The sequence below is a fragment of the Pistacia vera genome, unplaced genomic scaffold (assembly GCF_008641045.1).
Source record: "Pistacia vera cultivar Batoury unplaced genomic scaffold, PisVer_v2 Contig174, whole genome shotgun sequence".
Taxonomy (NCBI): Eukaryota; Viridiplantae; Streptophyta; class Magnoliopsida; order Sapindales; family Anacardiaceae; genus Pistacia; species Pistacia vera.
In genome coordinates this window covers 673,916-686,275 of record NW_022195833.1, presented here as the reverse complement: position 1 = coordinate 686,275, position 12,360 = coordinate 673,916, and the positions used below count along the sequence as shown (strand labels likewise).

The window sequence follows — 12,360 nt, the reverse complement described above, 5'->3', positions numbered from 1 at the left end:
ATTCTTCACCCATAAATCATATAGTCAGATAACAAGGTTACAATGCATGTTCAAACTGAAAATGCATGGCTAAAAGTAATACATATATGCAAATAACAAAGTTTAATTGAGTATGAGAAGCATCCAACGCTGGAAAGAGTTGTTACAAGGTTTAACAAGTAATGATTTACTAAATAATTTGAATTCAATGTTTGAGTCCACTTACCTTATAGAAGAAAGAACAAAGTGGCCAAAGTTTTTGAGGGCATAACTATGAGAAAGTTACTTTCTAGTTACCCACATGGCCGCATATGCGTTAAGTCCATAGAAACCATACAAAACAAGGCCTTTCTTTTATTAAGTTTTTGGTTAATTTAATCCAACTTACCGTGCCTGTTTACTGGTCGCTTTTATATTTCTAAATGTAGGCACCAGCTATAGGTTTCAATCTCTGGTCTCTGTCCACTTTTGCATCTGTTCCCATATAATTATCTTTGTCGTACAACAATGTGACTCCACACTTTTTCACCTTGCTGAAATCAATGCTATTCTCACTTCCATGCTCAACAAAGAACATAATGTAGCCCTCACTATTCAAATTGAGTGTAGGCAATTCATCAAACATGATAGCAAAATCATATCCAACGAATACATGATCGAATTCAATAACCTCATGCCCATTATATTCAAACAAATGGCCAAAGGAAACGATCTCCTTGTTAACAAGCAAACGAAATCTTACTGTGAAAGTTCCAAGCTCTTGATAGTCTCGAAAAGATGCAACAGCACAGAAAGCAAAACCAATTAAGTTATCACTGAGCCAACCTACTAGAAGTAATACCACTCTGGAATTTTGCTTCCAGGGTAACATATACAAGCACTTGACGACAATATCGATCGCTGCAAGTAGTCTCTCGTTACCTGTACCAAGAAAATAATCAACTTTTGATCTTCTTAATTGTTTCAACTTCCCTTTAAGGTTTGCTTTAATGCCAATTAGGTCCTTGTAAAATATATATAAAGACGTTTTTAAGTAAGTTTTGTGAGAACATTATATTTATTTGTAAGAGATCATGCGTGATAAATCCAATTGTATTTAACTATTGTCCTCACAAAAATTACTACCTAAAGTTCATATTCCATTTACTACCCAGAATTTACTTCCCAATTCGGCGACAAACAAAGAGCAAATTAGTCCAGGATGTTAGAGCTTTTGAAGAGAAGATGTTGTTGAGTCTTTTAGTAGTGGCAGACTAGATTTTAATGGTTGAGGTTGGTCATAATCTAACTTGAGAGGGGCGGCTGTGTGTTCTATAAATCGCTCGATTATCGAAGATTGGCAAGGTCGATGGGATCAAGGTTTGAAGGTTTTAGTAAATGATGATCGAGGAAGAGAATGGTGGCGGTGAGGGTTGCAACAATATTGGAATTGGCTGGCGATTGGTCAAAATATAAACTTGGGGTAGTAAATTGGTATTTTGAAACTTTTTGGGTGAGAAAGGAGTAAGGCAACCCTTGGTTGGGAAAAAAAGTTGTGTACTCTTAATACAACATTAACCGTACTAAGTTGACGTGCCCCTTCCACAAGTCCACTTACTGCGGTCAGTGCTTTTTACCTTACGCTATTTTTGTTGCTTAAAAAAGATGTGATAGATAGATGAATAAAATATTTTTAAATAATTTATCATAATTAAAAGTACTCACAAAAATATAATATTTAGTTCATTTAATGTAAATAACTAAATTATTGAATAACATTAAAGCTGATTTGAATAATATAATTATTTATTTATTGGTTATAATTAACATTAGAAAATATTATTAGTTTGTAATAGTAATATTAAAAAATAAGAGCATATATATAATTAAAAATAGATTATATATATGCTTAGTATCATATGAAAAGAGAGTGAGAGAGAGAGACTTACTTCTTCTTCAGGGAAAAACAGTTAGATAAGCAATTGATGTAATTTCAGTTTGAAACAATTGATGAAGCTAATCGTGTAAAACGTGCTTGGGCACAGACTTGGTAAACCTGATAATGCTTCAAGTGAGGTGCAACCCTGTGCCTCTATTGTCTCTAACTGCTGTGGAAGCTCCGGTAAGGATTTAAGCTTCTTGCAATTGCGTAAATCAAGCCATAACAAGTTAGAGAGGTCTTTGATGCTCACTGGTAGGCTCTCAAAATTGTTTCGGCCCAGATATAATCTCACCAGTGAGCGTATTTGGCTAAGATCGTTGGGTAACACTTCGATACAACAGTCAGTCAGATCTAGTTTCCACAACCACCAGCTTGGGAAAGGATACTCTAGGAAACTCAGCACCTCCAGATTCCTACATCCGGCCAAAGATAACTTGTCGAGGAATTTCAAACATGTTATAGATGATGGTACTTCTCTTATAGCAATTCCCTTGACTTCAAGTATCTTCAATGCTTTTAAATTTCCCAAGCTGTTAGGCAATCTGTCAAGTTTTGAACAATCCGAAAGATAGAGATATTCAAGAGATTTCCACTCACAAATATTCTCCGGGAGACTCTCAAGCCTTGAACAGTTTTTAAGACTTAATATTACTAGTCTAAACAGATGCTCTAATGACGACAATTCTTTTATTGCAGTTCCATCTAAATATAACTCTTCTACGGTACTAGGGAAGTATGGAACCATTTTGAGATTTGAACAATTGAAAAGAATAATTATTTCAAGAGATTTTGTTTCTGGAACAAAAAATAAAATTAAAAGAACATAAATAACCTACAAATATTTACAATTTAAAGCACAAAATGAAAAATAAAAGTTAACATATACCTGGTCCCCATTCCAAAGTTGTTTAACTTTGCTAAAAGGCATGTGGAGTGCAACAAGGTTTTTTGGATTAAAATTTAGTGGCAATGATTTGTCAGAATATCCATCCCAGCGAAGGTACCGTAGCTTAGAGAAATCAGATTTTATGACTTCGAAAGCATGTACCTTTTTATCATTCCAGCAGCCATGTACTTCCAAGAATCTTAGGTTATGCATCTTCTTGAAAGATTTAGGATTTAAATGTAGCTGTCTTACTTCAGACATATCCAAGCGCATGCCTAGAATAGCTCTGGTCCCCTAATAATCAATAGCAGATTGATGATGAGTTAGTATTACATAGCTTAATTACATTAACTATCAAGTAATTAACTTTCTTTTAAAAAATGTAATATATTCTACAAACTGGAATTGAATGTTCTACAAACTAATATTTCATAATATCTCAAATAAAACATAGAAATAAAAAATTAATGTCTTTGGCTCTCACCGCATTATTTGTCAATACTGAAAAGATATCCTCATGATCCAAAAGCCGACTACGTTTGCTAGGATCATTAGGTGATTCCTGACAAACGATATCTCTACCCATTTCTTGAAGTAAATCATGCATTGTTATGGTGTTCAATGATGCGGTTATGAGAGACCTTTCAATCAGAACATTAATATCAAAATGTGGGGCTATGCCACAGCCATCCAAGATTGCTTCTATAAGATCTCTATTATACCCTTTAAAGAAACAAGCAATATCCAAAAATACCTCCTGCTCTTCATCATTTAGCCCATCATAACTTACTTTTAATACCTTTTGGATATTCATATCAAGAATTCTCGTTAATCTTTTTATATAGCTTTCCCATTCTTTCTTTGTCCTCTTATATAGAGAGGAACCTAAAACTTCAAGAGCAAGTGGAACACCTTTAGCATATGATAACACCCTCTTAGATAGCTGCACAAAATCTTTTGGGGGAAGGTTTTGTCTAAAGGCGTATCGACTAAACAATTCCAAAGCTACATCATCAAATAATATTTCAGTTTCATATATGTAATCCACTTCACATTTTTCTAATACTCGTTTATCTCTTGTCGTTATCATGAATCGACTTCCTGAACCCAAATACTCAAAATGTCCAATCAAAGATTCAATTTGCTTTAGATCTGTCACATCATCAAACACAATGAGAACTTTCTTGCAAGCAAGCCTTTTTTTGGTGAAGGGGGATCCTATATTGGCATGTTTATCCTTTAAAATTGCACGAATAAGTTTTTTGTGCAACTTAGTTAGCCCCTTGCTTTTCTCTGATTCTTCTCTAATATTTTTAACAAAGTAAGAGTTTTCAAAATGTCTAGAGATTTTATTGAACGCAGCACCAGCAAGAGTGGTCTTACCTATTTCACCAATACCCCAAATTCCTATCTTGCGAAGACCAAGAAACCCAATGAATAGTTGCCATTCAATATACTCGATTCTAGAATCTACCCCAACTAGGTTCTTGTTTAATTAAGGGAGAATCCTCATTCAATATCTCCAAAATATTTTCGACAACTTTCTGTACAAGTATAGACTCAGACCTACCAAATATAAATAAAAAAAAAAAAAAAAAAAGGAAAATACTCAAATTAGATAAATCAAAACGAAAACAATGTACATTTTCCATCCTTGGATATGTGACCAATGGAAAAAAAATTTGGATGTCAAATAGAGTTTGAACCTTTGCACATCCTTAACAATAATAATTAATTTGACATATGTCATATATCTCAATGCAAAAAACATTATATAGCCTAATAAAAAAATCAATAAAAGTTAAGCTACCTAATAAAAAACTGAACTAGTAGTTTGCTATCAAATGACATCATATTTAAACATTAACACAGGATCAGCCCTCCAAAACAAAAGAGTTTAAAAAAATTGTCACTAAAACTCAATATCTTTCATGTATCTACTATTTCTTTTACATTTCTCTCCAAACCCTTAATGCCAAAGAACTTATCACTTGTTTTAACTTCATATTATTGGTTCTTATCGTTTTTTTCCTTTCCTAAAGAGACCAAAAAAACATTGATTTGTCAGACAACATGATTTTCACAGTGTAAAGTAATAATCTAAGAGTACATATGGCTTAGTTTTAATATAAAATGATAACTTTCCATATATCACGTCTACCAATGTTTCTATTTAATATCACATGTGGACGACAGTTGAGTGATACACAATTAAAAAATATTAAATAGTTCAACCAATGATTAATGCTAAATTGAAACGAAGAATTAAATAAGTCAAATAAGTTAAATGAAAAACAAAAAATCAGCAGAAAATAAAAGTATTAACAGTCACCTGATGACATTTGAATCAAAGCCAGACAGATTGGCAGCTTCTCTCAAAGCAGTCCTCCATCTCTGCAATGTTTCTTGCGAACCCTTGAAACGTTTTTCAAGCTTAGAAAATGAGTCCCAAAAAGTCTCAATCTGATTCCTTACATATGATGGATATACACCATAGAAAACAGGGATTACAATCTGACCATAACTGTTCTTGCATTCAAGGATCTTTACAAGTTCTTCAAGGCACCATCCTGAAGAAGAATACTCTTTTGAGAAAATGATCAAGGAAATCTTTGACCCTTCAATTGCATTCCAAAGAGATGGAGAAATTTGATCCCCTGTTTTAAGCTCGTCATCAACGAATGTATTGATCATTTGTTGACACAAAGCGGCATACAGATGGCTAGTAAAATTATTGTGGGTATCCTCACCTCTGAAACTAAGAAAAACATCATACTTCTCTTGAGGAGAAGATGAAGAAGAAGCAGCAGCCATTAACTTCCAGTGATGAGAATTACTTGACATTAACAAAAACATAAAGAGCTAAACCAAGACAACATATAAATGAGTCTTTGCATCAATCTCTAAGTATTTCAACTTATCTCCTTGCCTAGAAGATGTCTTGCCTTTTTTCTTTTTCTTTTTTGACTAGACTAATAATTGCAACCCCAACAAACAAGTAATAAGCCATTCACATCTGGTGTGATTGTGACACAAATTCATTAATTCCACACGAGAAATTCCTCAGCAAGGGTTCACATTTAGTTACACCCAAAAGTTTCCAAGTCATTACAATTTAGTTAAATTCCCGATCTACCCTTCTACATCGCCCACTATTTGCTGTTAACTTTGTCTCTGCAATCATGAAAAACTGTTATTATAACAAAAAATATTATAACAATTTATTGAATTACATAAAATAAAATTAATTTTTGTGTGGTTTAGTCCTTGGTAAGGACACTGATCCATTTCTATTTCTCTTATTTCAGTCTTTTTTATTCTGCAGAAGAAAGAAACAAAGAAACTCATAAGTTTGAAGAAGTCATATTTCAATACATGTTATGTGCTAAAAAAATCAATGCATTGATATACTAAATTTTTTGCCTTTTAATGCCCTTGATGTATGCACTAAGGGCACGTGTTAAAATAATCCTACTTAATAATATTATTGCAAAAACATTATTAAACAAAAAATTACATGCAAAAATTAGTGAAGTATTCACTTAAGCTTATTAAAAGTCTCCTAACAAAAACAAGTGTGCGATTGTAAATTGTAGAGCAATTTGGATATATGACTAGAGGAAGTCAAGTCATGTTAATTAATTTTATGCGATTGATGTGCTAGCAATCCATCTTTTCTTCCATATTTTTATCGACAAGGGTAGAAATTGTAATATAAATTTCGAAAGAAAAGAAAGTTTTGTTACTTTGAGATAGGGAGATCACTAAAGAAGGTCAAAAAAATGTGTTATCAAATTAGTTATTTGAAAATGAAACAAAGATAAACATATGCGTTGAAAATAACAAAGATAAATACGTGCATTAAAAATGTACTAACCTTTGATGTAATAAATTAAAAAGTTAAATTATATTCTATGAAAGTAACATACTAATTTAGACTCTAAATTGAAGAAATAAAATATAATTTCAACTAATAAAGCTGAAATCCTATGAAATCCCTACATACTTTTATATAAATTATGTAGTGTTGGAACTTAAATATTATTGTTAAGCCCTAAAGAGATTTTTTTTTTTTTTAGAAATAAAAATAATTACATTCACGGTATGGTACAAAAAGTTGATAGTCGTCCAAGTCAGCAAGTCAATACAACTAACATAGAAATTTTCCACATTCAATTTGAAGTGTAAGATAAGACAAGTTAGAAACTAAATAATAGTATTTTCGAAGGAATAGTTTTTGGAAAATAATTCATAAAAGATCTATTTCTAGGTTGTTGCTTATCTCAAATCTTTGACATTCAAAACAAGTGTGGAAATTGTAATATAACTTCCAAAAGAATAGAAATTGTTGTTACTTTGAGATTAATAAATCACTAGAAAATGTCAAGTCGTGTTATACAGTTATATTAAAAAGATATGTTATCACATCAGTTTCCTATCTTTTTAAAACAGACTATACTTTCTTAATCCCCTTAACACGACCAATTTATTCAATTCTTTTAATTCATTTTTAATTGATGGAGAATTCAATAACTAAATCACTAAGAGCTAAGAAAAGGAAAGAAGAAATAGATGGAAAAAAATATATAAATAACGAAGAAATAAACAATTGTGCAATTGTAAATTGTACTCTTAGTTGGATAGATCTCAATAAACCTCCTCTTACCTTTGACATTATTATTATTAACAATCTCATTCTTAAACTATGTTTTATTAAAACCTCTTCTTAAATAAAATTATTTCAAGAACATTATTGAACAAACAATCACATGCAAAGATTAATGAAATATTCGCTAAAGCTTATGTAAAGTCTCTTGATAAAAGTAAATGTGTAATTGCAAATTATATTACAACCTGGACAAATCATTAAAGGAGGTCAAGTCGTGTTAATTAATAATATGAAATTAATGAGCCAACAGTTCTCTATCTTTTCTTTCGTGTATATCTTATCAATAAGTGTAGAAATTGTAATATGACTTCCAAGTTACTTTAAAATGGATAAATCACTAAGAGAAGTTAAATCGTGTTATACGGTTGTATTAAAAAGAGTTGTCCTATAAAATATACACAAAATGAGTGTAGACACCACAACACAAATCCTAATTTCTCAACCCGCTTAATCCATTTTATTAATTCTATTTTTTAATACCTAATTTCTCAACCTGCTTAATCCCTTTTATTAATTCTTTTTTTTAATACCGAAATTCAATTATTTTCTTTCGTTTTCAATTGATGGAGAATTTGATAATTGAAATTCCAGTTGAAATGTCGGGCAAGTTTTCGGATCCTGGAGTCACTAAACCTAGGAACTGCGAGTCAAAAAAAGGAAAGGAAAAAAGACAAAAAGGGCGATTTATGAGCTTATTCAAATTCTGCCGGTGAACATATATTCCATTGGATATTTATTTACTTAATTTCACATTAAATTGAATCCAGCTTCATTATTAACAATAATTCTCTTTGTTATAATACTTGTAAATGCCTTCCATATATCATGAAACTACGTATAATAGACCCTCTTAATTACTAAATAGTATTGTTTTAATGTGTGCTCTAATAAGGATACATACATTGATATACAAAATTCTTTGTCTTTTAATGCCCTTGATATATAAACTAAGAGCATACTGTATGATAATCCTACTGAATAATATTATTGTAAAAACCTTATTGAACAAAAAATTACAAGCAAAGATTAGTGGAGTATTTGCTTAAGCTTATTCAAAGTCTCCTAACAAAAACAAGAGTGCAATTGCAAATTGTAGAGCAATTTGGATATATCAGCAGAGGAAGTCAAGCCCTGTTAATTAATTTTATGAATTAATGTGCTAGCAATCCATCTTTTCTTCCGTATTTTTATCAATAAGTGTAGAAATTGTAATATAAATTTCAAAAGAAAATTAATTTTGGTTACTTTGAGATAGATAGATAAATCACTAAAGGGGGTCAAGTCAAACTGTATTATATAGTTGTATTAAAAAAATTTGTCATCAAATTAGTTCCTTAAAAAATGAAACAAAGATAAAACATGCATTGAAAATGTATTAACTTCCGATGCAATAAATAAAAAAGTTCAATTATATTTAATAAAAGTGATATACTAATTTAGACTTTAAATTGAAGAAATAAAATATAACTTTAACCAATACAGCTGAGATCCTTTGAAAAATCCTTACATACTTTTATAAATTATGTAGTGTTGGAACTTAAATATTGTTGTTAACCCCTAAAGAGATTTTTTTTAGAAATAAAAATAATTACAATCACAACATTGTAGAAAAAGTAGATAGTCGTCTAAGGCAGCAAGTCAATACAACTAACATAAAAATTTTCCACATTCAATTTGAATTATAAGATAAGACAAGCTAGAAACTAAATAACAGTATTTTAAAAGGAATAATTTTTTTGGAAAATAATTAATAAAAAGTCTATTTCTAGATTATTGCTTATCTCAAATCTTTGACGTTCAAAACAAGTGTGATATAACTTTCAAAAGAATAGAAATTGTTATTACTTTGAGATAGATAAATCACTGTCAAGCCATGTTATATAATTGTATTAAAAAGATGTGTCATCACATCAGTTTCCTATCTTTTCAAAACAAACTCTAATTTCTCAATCCCCTTAATACGTCCAATTTATTCAATTTTTATCTCAAAATTCAATTCTTTTCATTCATTTTTAAGTGATGGGGAATTCAATAACTAAAACATTGAGAGCTAATTCAATAACTAAATTAGGAAGGGAAAACTAAGTCGTTTATTTTTTATTGCCTTTATAGAACAATATGTTCTCTTGATATAAGCGTTTACCTGAGCTAATAAAGTGTTTTATATATTAGCTGCATCAGTATAATTTTCAGTTTAGTTAACACAATAGACTTTGTTCTTTAGAAATTGTAAAATTTTCGTTTCGTTTCACTTACAAATGAAAAGATCACTACAGGAGCTAATCAAACCCTGTTATTTGCTTTATAACACCTTTTTTTTTTTTTTTTGGAATTGCTATGATATTCTAATTAGCAATATATTAAATTATTGGCAGTTAAGGAAATATTTTATTCAATATATAAATTATAATGGTATGCTATTAAAGTATTAGTAATATGATGACATCTTTTTTAAAAAAAAAAAAAAATCCAGAATGCATCTTCTTGAGAAAATAATAATTTTTTTTTTTTTCAAGAAAACTCGGTAATTGTATAAAAAAACGAAAGAATACAGGGAAAAGGGACACCCCCACACTCTCTTACCTTGGACAAGCCCAAGGAAGAAAATAAAGCAAAAGCCTAAAAGCTGGATGTACAATCCATTACAACAGGCTTAACAAAAAAATAAGGCTGGGACAAAAAGAAACAACAATTTACAAAGCAAAAACAAGCCCAAACCAAGGCTAGAGCAAACCAGCCTTCTGTCAACTTACACAGCAGAAACCCAAAGTCTCTCTATTCCTATTAGCAGCAAACAGATGATCTATTCAACCATTAATGACTTCTTCCTCATACATCCTATTGCCTTTGACATTATTATTATTAGCAATTTCATTCTTAAATTATGTTTTAATGAAACCTCTTATTAAATAAAATAATTGCAGGTACATTATTGAACAAACAATCACATGCAAAGATCAATGGGATATTCGTTAAAGCTTATTCAAAGTCTATAATAAAAACAAGTGTATGATTGTAAATTGTATTGCAACCTAGACAGATCACTGAAGGAGGTCAAGTAGTGTTAGTTGATTTTATGAAATTGATGAGCCAATAATTCGCCCATCTTTTCTTTCGTATATCTCTTATCAATAAGTGTGAAAATTGTAAAATGACTTTCAAAAGAATAGAAATTTTGGTTATTTTAAAATGGATAAATCACTGAGAGAGGTCAAACCGTGTTATTTGGTTGTATTAAAAAGAACTGTCATAGAAGAAATATACAAAATGAATGTCTAAGCAAGAGTGCACAACCACAAGAAGCCTAATCTCTACGATCTTGTGATCCTATACAAAAAGCCAAACAAGAGAGGAACGCCATAGAATCTCTGTCCATCTCTCCCAACGGCAGCCCAAAAAAAAAAAAAACAACGAAAAGATATGCACAAAGGGCAACCTCACTTCCCACACCAAAGCCACAGCTGAGACTGCAACTTTTCCACTGTCTAGCCTACGATGCAGCATATATATATATATATATATATATATATATCATCTGCAAGAAATCCATCCTGCCCAAGTTCCCATCCTTCATACATGGCACTACAAAGGACTGCAGTATACTGGATGCATATTGAAACCCACAAGTGCACACGGGACTTTATAACCAGTAAAACCTGTCAAATGCACCATCTATTGCTCCCACCCCTTAAACACTGCATAATCTATTTGAGTTTGCTTGACCAAATAGATTATGCAGTGTTTAAGGTCACCATGGTCACACCTGCTAGCTTCTCCCAACCTAGGCACAAGGTTTGGCATATATATCCTGAAGATCCGGCAAACAAGAAACCCCAGAAATGATGGACTATAAAACCTTGAATTTCCTACTGAAATTTATAATTATATATATTTAAAAACTATTTATATTATAAATGCAATTTTTGCCAATATATTTTGAATATTAATATTATAAATTTTATTATATTATTATGAAATTTGAATATAATTATTTTGTTCAATCTAGTATTGTCCCAAACATAATACAATATCCTATCACACACACATGTATATATTCAATCCAATAGAATCATTTGAGGACTTTTATGTCTACACATGCTTCTTAACCGTCCCTGGTGGGGCAATTAAATGAGTTGAGCTGGTTGTGAGGACAGATTTGAGGAGCAAATAAACGGTGCTGCTTATAATGGCATATGGAGATGATAGGACTCCGTCCAACCAAATCTACGGACACGCAAAATCTGCACCGAAATGTGTATCGGCCTAACGTGTATCAGGCGCTAATTTTTTATCAATTTTTTTTAGTGAACGGCCGTCCATCAAATTTGACGACCGTTCACTCACATGGACTCCTGTCCATATTATATGGACAAGGTTCATATTCCAGGACGGGCATCCCTATTTAAGGACGCTCGTCTATAAATAAAATCACTAATAACAAATTTGCAAAACATTAGGGACGGCTGTCCATACATATGGACGGTCGTCCATTCCTTGACCCAAATATGAAAAAAAAAAAAAAAAAACTTTGGGGATGGCCCTCCATAAATTTTGAATGGCCGCCCCTTACATTTGGACAGGCGTCCATCGTCCATACTTTTAATAAAAAAAAACAATATAAACAAAAACCCATCTTCTTCTCGTCTTCATTCCTCCTCTTTTTCTTCGTCTCAATTGCCATGCTGTATATAAAGTGTAAGCTCACTTAGGACTTTCCAGTTTTCATATGTAACGTCTCATCACGATTCATGTTTCAAACACTCTCTATATCCCACACGAGCTGAAATTGAATATTCTACCGATCTTTGCTGAAATAAATATACAGTATTGTATATGCAAAGAACCAATAAATGCGCATGAATGCGTATTGCCATGCTGGATTTTTCAAATGGTAACCATAATCAA

General features: G+C 31.4%; 1 protein-coding gene across 1 annotated transcript; it reads right to left on the bottom strand.

The window, feature by feature from the left end:
• Window positions 1-2,741: 2,741 nt before the first annotated feature.
• Window positions 2,742-5,600, bottom strand: LOC116126002 (TMV resistance protein N-like). The gene is made up of 2 exons (XM_031411703.1): window positions 5,119-5,600; window positions 2,742-3,080 (listed from the first exon to the last, which is right to left on the bottom strand). The coding sequence occupies exons 1-2, from the start codon at window positions 5,598-5,600 to the stop codon at window positions 3,062-3,064; spliced, it is 501 nt and encodes a 166-aa protein (XP_031267563.1). The 3' UTR covers window positions 2,742-3,061.
• Between the last annotated feature and the right edge of the window lie 6,760 nt (window positions 5,601-12,360).

What these genes read in the sequence shown, in the direction of transcription:
- LOC116126002 (XM_031411703.1), bottom strand. Translation starts at nt 5,600, where the DNA reads ATGGCTGCTGCTTCTTCTTCATCTTCTCCTCAAGAGAAGTATGATGTT.